General features: G+C 41.0%; 1 protein-coding gene across 2 annotated transcripts in view; it reads left to right on the forward strand.

Moving 5' to 3' along the window:
* The first annotated feature begins 618 nt into the window (after positions 1-618).
* Positions 619-12,439, forward strand: part of poc1bl (POC1 centriolar protein homolog B (Chlamydomonas), like) — a 74,787-nt gene continuing 62,966 nt past the window's right edge. The window contains exons 1-3 of one of the 2 annotated variants that reach the window (XM_041184527.1): positions 619-825; positions 4,083-4,305; positions 10,604-11,037. In XM_041184527.1, coding sequence (XP_041040461.1) covers positions 10,661-11,037 — 377 coding nt within the window. In that variant the 5' untranslated portion in view covers positions 619-825; positions 4,083-4,305; positions 10,604-10,660. The remainder of the gene's footprint in view (positions 826-4,082; positions 4,306-10,603; positions 11,038-12,439) is intronic. The other variant, XM_041184526.1, reaches the window with a different exon arrangement.

Here is a 12,439-nt window from a genome sequence, read left to right on the forward strand (position 1 = left end):
CAGATTGAATACCCACCATTGCTAGAGTGGGTATGGTCAAAACACCACTCAAGAAGTTTCAACGCCATTGAATGTAGCGCAGTCCACTTTATCAGTGTCCCGATGATTGGATTCAATATCCATTCCTTCTGCCGCTACTGCATTTTGGTGCAGAATGTTGTGCCTACAGGATGCACTGCAGCAACTCCCCAAGCCTTCATCTTCAAGCATCTCCCACCCATCCTGTGACTTCTACCACTGATGACAATTGCAGCAATGTTCTGAGAACACCAGTACTGCCAATTCATACACCATCCTGACTTAGCATATATCCCTGTTTCTGGGTCAATATTTAAAATCCCCCACCTCACCATTATCACAAGGGCTACTGGTGTTCAAGAAGGCCTACCAGAATCTTCTTAGGACAACTCAGAGATGGGCGATATTATAGTCTTGTCCTCCACCCAGGATCAAATTTATTAAAGGGCATGTGGGAAGCGAGAAGATGGAAAGATGGAGGAATTTTACTGAGTTTGCAAACAGGTGAAGATATATAAACACACTCTAGAACGCCCCCCCCCCCCACCCCCCGGCAACTGAGCGCTGGAGGTGGGAGGGGCCCCACAATGCGTTGTGTGCAGTTGACACTCGATGTGTGAGAGAAGGACGAGAACTTCCTGGTGGAGATAGATAGCAACACAAGAGGGGGCAGGACGCAAGAACTGCCCGACACCCGCCTAGGGGCGCTCCCCGTGCCCTGTCTACCAGTTCCCCGCCACCAGTTGCGCCTCGGCTGAGCGGAGACTTGCCTTGTGCCAGAATGTAGTGGCTCTGAGTGCGACTATGGTGAGTGTGAACTAAAGTAAATCCTCCCTCCTTTCACTTGCATTCTTTACCATGTAATTTCCCCCTCTCCCCATACTCTTACTCTCTTCCCCCTCCCCACCCCCCCCACTCTCTCTCCCCACTTACTGCCCACCCCTCGCTTTCTCATTTTAAAGAAACTTTCCTCAGGGCCAGCTTGATTTGAACCAAGGCTTGCGAGATGCGGCAGCCCAGGCCGCACCAGCCCGGCTGCTTGTTTCCTGAATCTGTTTACGGGACACGGAAACCCCTCTCATCCAACCGCCCTCACCCTCAACTCACATCACTTCAGTTTCATTATCACTTGTTAGCACAAGTAACAGATTCCGCCTTCATACAGGGGTTGGACAGTCACTTGGACAGTCACTGTCCAGACACACTTATTAAAATAAAGTACATAAAATAATTTGTTTTAATTGGATTGTTCATTCGTACACACGCCGCTGAACGGCGTAACTTCTGAAACCCAAGGGCAGCCGCTGCTATTGCTCTTTGTACAGTTCGGTCGGTCATTCTAAAGCGCTGGACTCCTGTTACTCCAAGTACTTGGAAGTTATTCGCTGTCAACCTTGTGAGATAGCAGCAATATATACTGCTGCTGTTTAGAGTTCATTTTGGCAGCTGTTTTACTTCTGTCAAGGATAAGCCAGTATTTTTCTGAAGTTGAATTTATTATTCAGAATCTGTTGCAGAAGTTATTCTGGAGGTACTGGGTCATCTGTATTTACATTGAGAGCAGCAAACTTGTACCAATCAAATAGTGTTATTTTGTGTTTGGTCAAATGGCGTTTCTTCACTTGTTCAATAGGGATAATACAGATCTCCACTATATTTTTAGAATGAAACTTTAACTGAGGCATAGCAAGTTTTATAGAGTTATTGAAAAGCTGTGTCAAATTGACATGATATTCATGATGACGTAATCATAAAGCTATCTTCCACTGCGTCTTTTAATGATAAATTTATACCCGGTAATTGCTACTTGCCATTCAATGGAAGTAATTCATAACCTCATCGATATTCTCCTTCTTAACCCCCTATTGCCCTTTATCATTCCAACTTGTTCAAAATCTAGTTTCCTATTTCCTGTCCTTCACTAATTTCTTCATGTTCATCCATCACCCCACCCTCACAGATTAGTACTGCCTATCTGACTCCAAATGCATCAAATTTAAAATCTTTTTCTTCATCTACCCTGTGTCTACAACTTCCTATGTCATTGGCTTTTTATGCTTGCCCTCTTTCCATTTCTGCCTCTTGTGGCAGAATCTTCACCACTCAGTTCAACTCTCCTTATCTCTGGTTAGCGTCATATCTATCACAAAGGAAAATGGTCTTGCTTTCTGGAGGTCAATCATCTCAGTCCCAGGACATCACTGCACGAGTTCCTCAAGGTCGTGTCCTAGGCCCAACCATCTGCAGCTGTTTCATCAATAACCTTCATTCTATCATAAGGACAGGAGTGGGAATGTTTGTTGATGATTGTACAATGCTCAGCACCTTTTGCAGCTCAGATACTGAAGCAGTCCATGTCCGTACCTGGACAATATTTGGGCTTGGGTTGATAAGTAACAAGTAACAGTCATGCCACACAAATGCCAGGCAATGACTATCTCCAAGAGAAAATCTAACCATCTCCCCGTGACATTCATTGGCATTACCATTGCTGAATCCCCCTACTATCAACATCCTGGGGGTTACCATTGATGAGAAATTGAACTGGACCAGCCATATAAATACTGTGGCTACAAGAGCAAGTCAGAGGCTAGGAATCCTGCAGCGAGGAACTCACCTCCGACTCCCCAACACCTGTCCCCCATCTATAAGGCGCAGGTCAAGAGTGTGATGGAATACTCCCCACTTGCCTGGATGAGTGCACCTCCAATAACACTCAAGAAGCTTGACGCCATCCAGGAAAAAGCAGACCAGTTGATTGGCACCCCAATCATCATCTTCAACAGTCACTCCTTCCACCACTGACACACAGTGGCGGCAGTATGTAGCATCTACAATGTGCACTGCAGAAACTCACTGAGGCTCCTTTGACAGCATCTTCCAAATGCATGACCCCTACCACCTGAAAGGATAAGGGCAGCAGATACATGGGAACGCACCACCTGGAAGTACCCCTCCAAGCCACTCACCATCCTGACTTGGAAGTATATCATTGTTCCTTCACTGTTGCTGGGTTAAAATCCTGGGAACTCCCTCCCTAACAGCACAGTGGGTGTACCTACAACACATGGACTGCAGCAATTCAAAAAGGTAGATCACCACCACTTTCTCAAGGGTAATTTCTCCGCCTCACACAGTGTAATCAGATCTTCTCGCCCTCCCCCCCACAACACACACTGTAATCACCGCCTCTCCACCCACACATGTCAGCTGCTAGGTGTGGCCAGTGAAGAGGCAAGGCAACCTCTGATACACACCAGCTTGAGCTATCTGATTCACCAACCCTATACTACCAGCTATCGCCTATCAAAAACTTCATATTTTCCTGACAAACTTCTAATTGAAACTTTTTGTAAAGTTCACTCCCCATATTCCACTGGAGTAAACTGATGCTAGAAGGAAAACTGTGTAATTGATGCTGAACCAATTTCAGACTAAGTCATGTAATAATTAGTAAGGTTACCCCCCCTGCCCCCCCACTCCTCCTGCCTTACCTCACCACCCACATACTCACCAATGGTAAGATCTGACTCCTTCTCAGGCTCCAGTTATTTTTTTCAGATCAACTGGCTTGTTAATTCCTATCTCATAATGCACACCAGGCTCCGATAGGGGCCAAGAACAGGATGCCTCAAATTATCATGAGTCCCTTGCTGGTGACTTTATTAAACAGTCTTGAGGAGAAGAGAAGAAATCCTGGGGAGAAGGCAGTAATTCTGAGAGCCTAATCAGTAGAAGGATTCAGTGGGAGAATGATTAAGTAGGAGAGGAGAAAACCTTGGGGGGCAGAGAGATTGAGAGACGAGCAGGGCCATGGGGCAGGACTGGATACCACCTGGGCTTCGTTGTGGGATGCAGTCTTTGATGAGAGGTGGCTCGCAACCCCAGTTGGAACAGTGACCCACAGTTTTGGAACCACTGATCTAAAACTATTTGCACATGCATGGTGAAAGATGGATGGACAGTATATGGTTATGGAAGTCCAGAGGACCGAGTATGGAAGGGAAGCAGGATTTGTTTTTCTGATTCTAATGTCATTTTGCACTTCTTTGTTTTGTGTGCAGCTGAAGTATCAGTTGCTTTCGCAGTTGATGAAAGGATATCAGGAGGCTAGCTAGGAAGATCAGAAGTAATCCTAAACTGAGTGTGTGAGCCGAAGAAATTTTATTTTTGGATTAGTGCAAGTTACTTCTTTGATATAACCTGCCTGCTGGTTGCGTGGATTCAGGTTTCAGCAAGTGATGCTTCAGATGAACGCAATGGTTTTCTTGCTTTGAGAGGGAGAAGGTAAGGAATTATCAATTGTAAGTTTAGTTTGCATGTATTCAAATTTCTGTGACCGCATGGTAGCATTAATGAAAATGGTTGCTAGGAAGCAGTTGTAAAGTGAAAGGCATGTGATCAGATTGTGTTTTTTTTTTGACTGAATGGCCCTAGTACCAAAATTAAAGGTATTGGAAAGACTGTTCTTTAGCAGCAATTTTCTTTTCAAATATTATTATTACTATTAAGTTCTATGTACTGGTATTTTAAAAAAAAATTCCAAATGATAGGAATACTGTGGTATTTAGGACAAGATAATTTTGTTTATTCTCAGACTAATATTGTAGACTGTACACAGCATCAAATGTGCTGTTACTTTTACTGTGATAAATTGCTGCCTGATTTTTACTCCTAACTAGTTTAGTTCCCTAGCCCCTCAGAACAGTTTTTAAAAGTTTGTTTTGTTTTAATTATTTCCACCTCCGTAACATCATCTGACTCTACCCTGTCTCATCTGCTGAAGCCCTCATCTGTGCCATTGTTTCCAATGCATACCTGGCCAGTCTCCCACGTTCTACCATCTGTAAACTTAAGCTCATCCAAAACTGTGCTGTCTGTGTCCAAGTTGGACTGTCACTCATCCTCACTCCTATGCTTGCTGACCTACATTGGCTCCCAGTTGAACAATGTCTGAATTTTAAAACTGGTTTTTAAATTTCACCATGGTTCTGCCCCTCCCACAGCTCTGTAATTTCCGCCAGCCCTACCAGCCTCTGAGATTATTTGCACTTCTCTAATTTTGGTCTCTGGAGCATCTCTGATTTTAATCACTTCACCATTGGCAGCTGTGCCTTTAAATGCCTCGTCCCTAAACTCTAGAAATCCCTCCCTAAACCTCTGCACCTCTCACCATCTCCCTTTCCTTCTTTAAAATACCCCTTAAAACCTAGCTCTTCAACCAAGCTTTTGGCCCTTTGTCCTAATATCTCATCGTAGCTCGGTGTCATTTTGTTTTATAACAGGCCAGTGACATGCCTTAGGACCTTATATTATGTTAAAGGTGCTATATAAATACAAGTTGTTGTAATGACAGAAAAGCACATGATTTTTCATGAAATAATTTAATTTGCCATATCATAAACAATCATATTCATTAACGCCTCTCCCTGACCTGAATGCCAGTTCCAAAATAAAATCTGTAGTTTATTAAACCGATTATTTTTGACACCTGAGATTTTGATGTAATCTTTGTCTTCGAGGGCAAATAAATAAATATCTTACATTTATTTAGCATCTTTCATGTCTTCAGGGTATCCTGAAATGCTTTACAATCTATTGATTGTTTTTGAATTGTTGTCACTGTGGCAGCCAAAATTACATACACCAATGATTGTTGAAGTATAAGCACTGGCCAAGATACCAGGCAAATTGCTCTGTTCCTTTTTGAATAGCACCATGGGATCTTTCATGTTGACCTGAACAAGCAGATGTGGCATTGGTTTAATGTCTCATGGCACCTCTGACATTGCAGCATTCTCTCAGTGCTGCACTGAACTTTCAACTTAGATTACCTATTAGGCTTTGAAGTGACGTTTGAAAACAACCATTTGACTGAGCTGATAGTTATACTACTGAGCCAGGCTGACAATCAATTCCAACATGGATATTGTATGATTGCCTCCAGTAGCTTCAGGATCTGCAGATTTAGGTTAAGTGTATATTCTGCAGAAATTCCACTTGTGTCCTGTATTCAATTGTTCCACAGAGATGAATCCAATGCTTTCTTCAAAATCAAGTCTTTGCTTGGTAGAAGTGTGCCAGAATATTTACAGGAGGAACGTTTAATGTTATGATGTAATGGTAATGTCACTGGACTGGTAATGTGGTGAAATTTAAATTCAATTAATAAAATCTGAAAACTTGTCTCAGTAATTGTGACCACAAAACTAACATTGATTGTTGTAAAACCCCATCTGGTTCGCTAATGTCTTCCAGGGAAGGATATCTGACATCCTTACCCAGCCTGGCCTACATGTGAGTCCTGACCCACAGAAATTTGGTTGCCTCTTAAATGCCCTCTGAAATGGCCTAGCAAGCCATTCAGTTCAAAGGAAATTAGGGATGGGCAACAAATGCTGGCCTTGCCAGTGATGCCTACATCCCATGAAAGAATAAATATATTTAAAAAACAAAAGCAAAATACTGCAGATACTGAAAATCTGAAATGAAAATACTCAGTAAGTCTGGCAGCAACTGTGGAGAGAGAAGCAGAGTTAACATTTCAAGTCCAATAAGATTCTATTTAGTCACCTAAAGGGAAATCTAAAGTTCGATAAAAACATCCAAAAATGCTGGACGAAAGCCTGTCTATCCCACATCGATGTGACGGCTTATGCATCATGATACATACATTTCCCACCCCCTGTTTCAGTGCTATCTCTTGGGAGAGGTTAAAAACCAAAGCCACTTACAAAGAAAAAAATAACTATACTGCATTAAAATGGAAGACTATATTTGGATGTGCAGACAATGAGGTTACAATATTGCTGGGTTGTTGAGTGAACTCTAAAATGGACCAGTTTTTATTTCTATGCAATACTTTGGGCAAATAGGTGGCTGCTGTTGCTGACCACTTAGACTCGTAGTTGACATGAAATGTCAGCATGGCAACTCAAATATTAATGTGGGATAATCCTGCTTCTCCTGCAACTGTAGTCCTGCCCTTGTGTATTTTGGTTAAAGTGCTTGCGAAGGTGAGCGGAAAGATAAGGGTAAGATAATTGACTTAAAATTGAAATTTTCAGATTATATGCCTCCAATTGGCAAGGGAAGTAAAATGATTAGGTGCATAAGTAGGCCCGTAGAATGTTATGGTGGGACTTAGAGATATGGTTCTTTTGTAGTTGTCTGTTAAATTAGTTTGCAAAATCTGTGCAGTCTTATTATTTCACTCTTCCCTCCCCTTACCCTGCTGTTGAATGCCCATGTTGAGCTGCTAAAATCATGTCAATCAAAAGGAATGGTGATGGAGGATAAAAAATATTAATTGTGTTAAACAACTTTGCTGGTGTTGACACTCAGTTTCAATTTGCACATAGCGGTTAAGAGATTTCACTTTTTTGTGACTTGTAAATCAGGTTGGAGAAACTGGCCAGGTATTATAAAATGGAAAGAACTAGTTACAATGAAGGAGTTGATCCAACTACTGGGGTAGGTCTGCAAAAGTCCAGACCAACTTACCACTGGATGACTTGGCAGTGTCTGAAAAACTTCAAACTATTTCAGATTGTTACTGTTACTATTGTTTACAATGAAGAAAGGATAAGGAAACCCAATCTGATTTTGTTACTAAGAGTCATTTCAGCAGGACACAGGATATCAAATTGACACTAAAACAGGAGGAAGATGAAAGTGATATCTGGATTAGGACTCTTGAGCTACATAGGCCAAGCCTTTTGAAAGTTGGTGCAATTTTTGAAAATTTTGTGCTACTTTATTGTCAGGTCAGTCTGGTTGGTACCACTCTTGAGGCAAGAGGTTGTGAATTCCAAGTCTCACTTCAGGGCCTGAGCACATGCTCTCAAGCAGCCTTTTCAGTGCAGTACTCAGGAGATGCTGCATTGTTGATGGTCCAACCTGCATGTTTCAGAAGCTGTAAGAGATCAAACTGCACTATTTGAAGGGTGTTTTACTGGTGTTTGAGTCAATATTTCTCCTTCAGATATCCGCCCTTGAAGAATAGATTAGCTGATAATTAATTACTGCCTGTGAAGATTGCTGTGTGCTGAACAACCTCTATCCTTGTCTACATCACAAAAATGACAGCACTTAAATTGTTTGGGGTTATCCTGAGACATAATAAGGCGCTAATAAATGTAAGTTCTTTCTTGCTTGGTGAAACCCCATCTCCTATACATCACCCATTTTAGTGAAATATCCTCCTCATGGAAACTTTTTGACCAAAGATTTACGTACATCCTAGTTTACTTAAACAACTAATAGTCTATGTTTATCCTCTGTGCCTTTTTATTTTTGTTTGTCTTATTCAGTGCATGCATATTAACATGTAATTGAAAATGCAATGCAAGGCTACTTATTTTGAAGTGATCCCATTTCGAGCTGCATACAGACTTAAAATGCACACAAAGGAGTCAGTTTATTCAAAGTTGGTACAAAGTGTTCTCCTTCCCCTGAAAGAGGCAGCAATACTGGCAGTTTAACATTTATCAGGCTGGGATGAGAGATTTGTTCCATTCTGTGACAGTAAAGTGAATTATTCATACTCACAACATCCTCTGCTTCTTCATTATTTATAATTCTAATGTTTGAATAGGAAATACTGTCTAAATATTTGAATAGTAAATGCTATCTTAGTTGTTGATGTGAATTTTACAGTGATACCTTCATGTGTACAGCAGATGTGTTAACCTGTGAGCTAGCACAAGAAGAGGATCTATATTTCTAATGATGGTTATGGAACGACCATCCTGTGTGCATATATAATGCATAATAAAAGTTCTGTATCATGAAGGTGTCAGTTTTCTTCTTCCTCACTGGTTATAAGTTTGTCTTTTTTCCTTTCCATGAATAAATCTCTCTCTTCAAATTAAAATTTCTCCCTATTCACATTCGACCAAAAAAATGTGATGCAGACACATATGAACTCTTTTCCACCTCCTTATATCCCTGAAAATAAACTTTACCTTACAAACATGTTTTATGAAGAACATCAGTTGCTCATCTAAATGGTTCTCGCAGCCCTCTTTTTCCCTTTTATGAAAGGCATCATACAGCCTCTTTAGAGTATCCGTACCACAGGAATAACTGACTCCTACACCCAGCACAAAGCAGCCAAACACTTATTCAAAAGTTATCTTTTATTGGAAAATCTTTCAATCTCTAGGATCCACAGTGCAACACATGCTCATACTTCCCGCAATTATTATTCATCAGCTGCTCACTTGGATGGAACATGTTCTACTTTCCTTTAGTATCCATCACCAACCGACTTCATCCAACCCTATTTGCGATAAACCACTGAGCTTGATATTTTTCTGATCTGATTTTTTTTTTGTGACAGTAACATATAATTATTAACTTCATAAATCATGTAACTTGGTAAAATCTAATTTTAGTTTAATTATTCAATAACATCTCTGCCACTTATTCCTCCTAACTATTGTTATGGACAGGATGGGGGTTAATTTAAACCTCTCATCACCCATCCATAAATAGAAAGATGTTTTGATTTGCTTCCCCCTTTATAAGCAGTGGCTTGTTTCCCAACTCCAATTTCTATTACTAACCCCACAGCAACCTCATGATAGGATGAACTGAGATGGTTAGTTTATTTGCACACACTAAACCTGGGAGGTAGGTAGCAACATTGCCTCCTTTTCACTCATTCGGTAAAAGAAGAATAGAGAGAAGAAAGATTTACAGGGCAAAGACCACAGGGAAAAGAATTGTTGTTTCACACATGTCCAGTGTCCAGAATCAAAGTCCAATGGTGTATTCCTTCATAGAGGTTGGCAGGTTGAACTGATGCTGGATAATTCACTTTTCCAGTAGAGTTGATTTCCACGATGATACAGGCACATAGCAACGAATCAGCCTTGTAGGCAATGGTATAGAAGTTCCAGTCAAAACAGTGTAGAAGGGGCTAGGCATTCAAATCTGGTCAAAGCCCCTTTTCAATGCTACTGCTAGATAGATGGAAAGATGGCAGAATGAGGTTTCTTAGTACCACAAGACAATACCATCTTCCTGAGTGGTTTGGAGAGAAATAAAATGCATTGGATCTCAGTGATCGAAGATTGAGTGGATTTAAGAGTATGAAATAGTTGCATGGGGCAATAAAGTCGCAAGATTTCAGTTTCTGGTTTGTCAGGCCATGAGATTAATTGTAAGAAGTGGCATGACAGTGGTCACAGTTTGTAGCCCAGTAAGTTGTTGATCCTCCAGATCTACTTGCTGTTTCTTAATTGGAGAGAAAACCAGCAGCTCTTTTACTTGGAAAGTAGCTTTGGCAAAGGCTTGGAATTGAATTAGTTCCTTTGTTTGAGGAAGTGTATATGAGTATAGCATGTCTGAATGTAACAACCATAAAAAAAATTTAAATAAGGCATGGTGAATGAGGGAAAAAAATTTGGAGTTTAATTCATCCAATTCATTTTGTTAATGACCAGATTAACTTTATTGGGCATATTTTGAGGAAAGGCTTCTGGAATTTTTTGTTCAGTTGTTAGGTTTTTAAAAAAACTATTGAAACCTAATGCCCTTTGAGAGCCTGTTACCTAATTTCTTAACTGTCCCTTTACAGAAGTTCCAACAACATTCTGTCCTTCAATCTCCACAAGAACAGCATTACTGACACACCATGAAGATCACTGTGAAACGCAAATGGAGCTGGCTTGGGAAGAGCTGTATTCTGATCAGTTTATTATGGATTGCTTACGTTATCATAGAACTATCAATTTCCACTTTTCAAAACTCTGCTGGGCAGAAAAGTGCTGAGGAGAGGGAGTACCGGGCCGATTCTTATGATGAGCAAAGTGAGGATCTGACGCGCCCAGTATATGAGAAACCTGATATTGATCTACACAGTCCAGGGGAGTTGGGTAAGGCTGTGAATTTGCCGCTGAATGCTGATGAGAAAAAGAAACAAGAGGAGAGTATTGAGAGATATGCTATCAACGTTTATGTAAGTGATAAAATATCACTGCATCGCCACATCCAGGATGATCGAATGCCTGAGTAAGTGTTTTTTAAACCCGTAGTAGACTATGCATAATAATCTAAAATAAACGTGGGAATTTGTTTTAAATTTGCTAGCCTTGCCTCTGCTACTTAAAAATGTTTGCTCTATACCATTGAAATGAATACAATAATATGCCCGTGTGTGTGCAGCTGTAAGGTGGCAATAGTTAGCAGTTTTGTTGGCAACCATTCTTCATTGGTACCAGAAATGAATGATAAACAGATTTAAATTGTCAAACAAGACTAAAAAGTTCTATTCAGCAATTAGACAGCAATGAGCTGCTTTCTGGCTTTGCCAGGCCTTGTTTATGCCAGCTTTACATTGTTTATCTTTCTGTCTGCACCAAATCAATATGTACCTGTTACAGCTCATTTCTTATAATGAAGTTTCTCATCTATATCAAACACATATATAACTTTTGCTTAGCATGAGAGATAATTTGTCTCCATGTACAAAGCATAGCAAAATCATTAAGTTTTTTTATAAAAGAAATCCCCTTTTACGATTTCAATACACCTAGCTGAAAAGGCCAATCTTTAAAATATAAAAGGTACAATTGCAAATGCTAGAGATCTGAAATAAAAAACAAAATATTCTGGATATCTTGTACCATGCAATGCCATGAGCATTATAGGCATATATTTGAAACAATATAAGAAACTGAGGAGCTTCTCATACAGTTTATGGTGGAGAATTCCAGCTCACGGGCCTAGATTTTTGGAAACACAGAGTTGGGATGTTTTCCAGCTTTGCAAACCTGATCCAGGAGAAAGTGGCCCTGAAGGATGGATTTTCATTCCAGGATGATGGGGTTTGCTGGGAATTGGGCTGGGCAACCCTGTAACAAGTGGAGAGGATGCTGGCTGTGGAGGTGTGTGTGTGTGTGTGTGTGTAGGTGGGCTGTGTGTGTGTGTACGTGTGTGTGTGTGTACGTGTGTGTGTGTGTACGTGTGTGTGTGTGTACGTGTGTGTGTGTGTACGTGTGTGTGTGTGTGTACGTGTGTGTGTGTGTACGTGTGTGTGTGTGTGTACGTGTGTGTGTGTGTGTACGTGTGTGTGTGTGTGTACGTGTGTGTGTGTGTGTGTGTACGTGTGTGTGTGTGTGTACGTGTGTGTGTGTGTGTACGTGTGTGTGTGTGTACGTGTGTGTGTGTGTACGTGTGTGTGTGTGTACGTGTGTGTGTGTGTACGTGTGTGTGTGTGTACGTGTGTGTGTGTGTGTACGTGTGTGTGTGTGTGTACGTGTGTGTGTGTGTGTACGTGTGTGTGTGTGTGTACGTGTGTGTGTGTGTGTACGTGTGTGTGTGTGTACGTGTGTGTGTGTGTACGTGTGTGTGTGTGTACGTGTGTGTGTGTACGTGTGTGTGTGTACGTGTGTGTGTGTGTACGTGTGTGTGT

The sequence above is a fragment of the Carcharodon carcharias genome, chromosome 3 (assembly GCF_017639515.1).
Source record: "Carcharodon carcharias isolate sCarCar2 chromosome 3, sCarCar2.pri, whole genome shotgun sequence".
In the NCBI taxonomy this organism is placed as follows: domain Eukaryota; kingdom Metazoa; phylum Chordata; class Chondrichthyes; order Lamniformes; family Lamnidae; genus Carcharodon; species Carcharodon carcharias.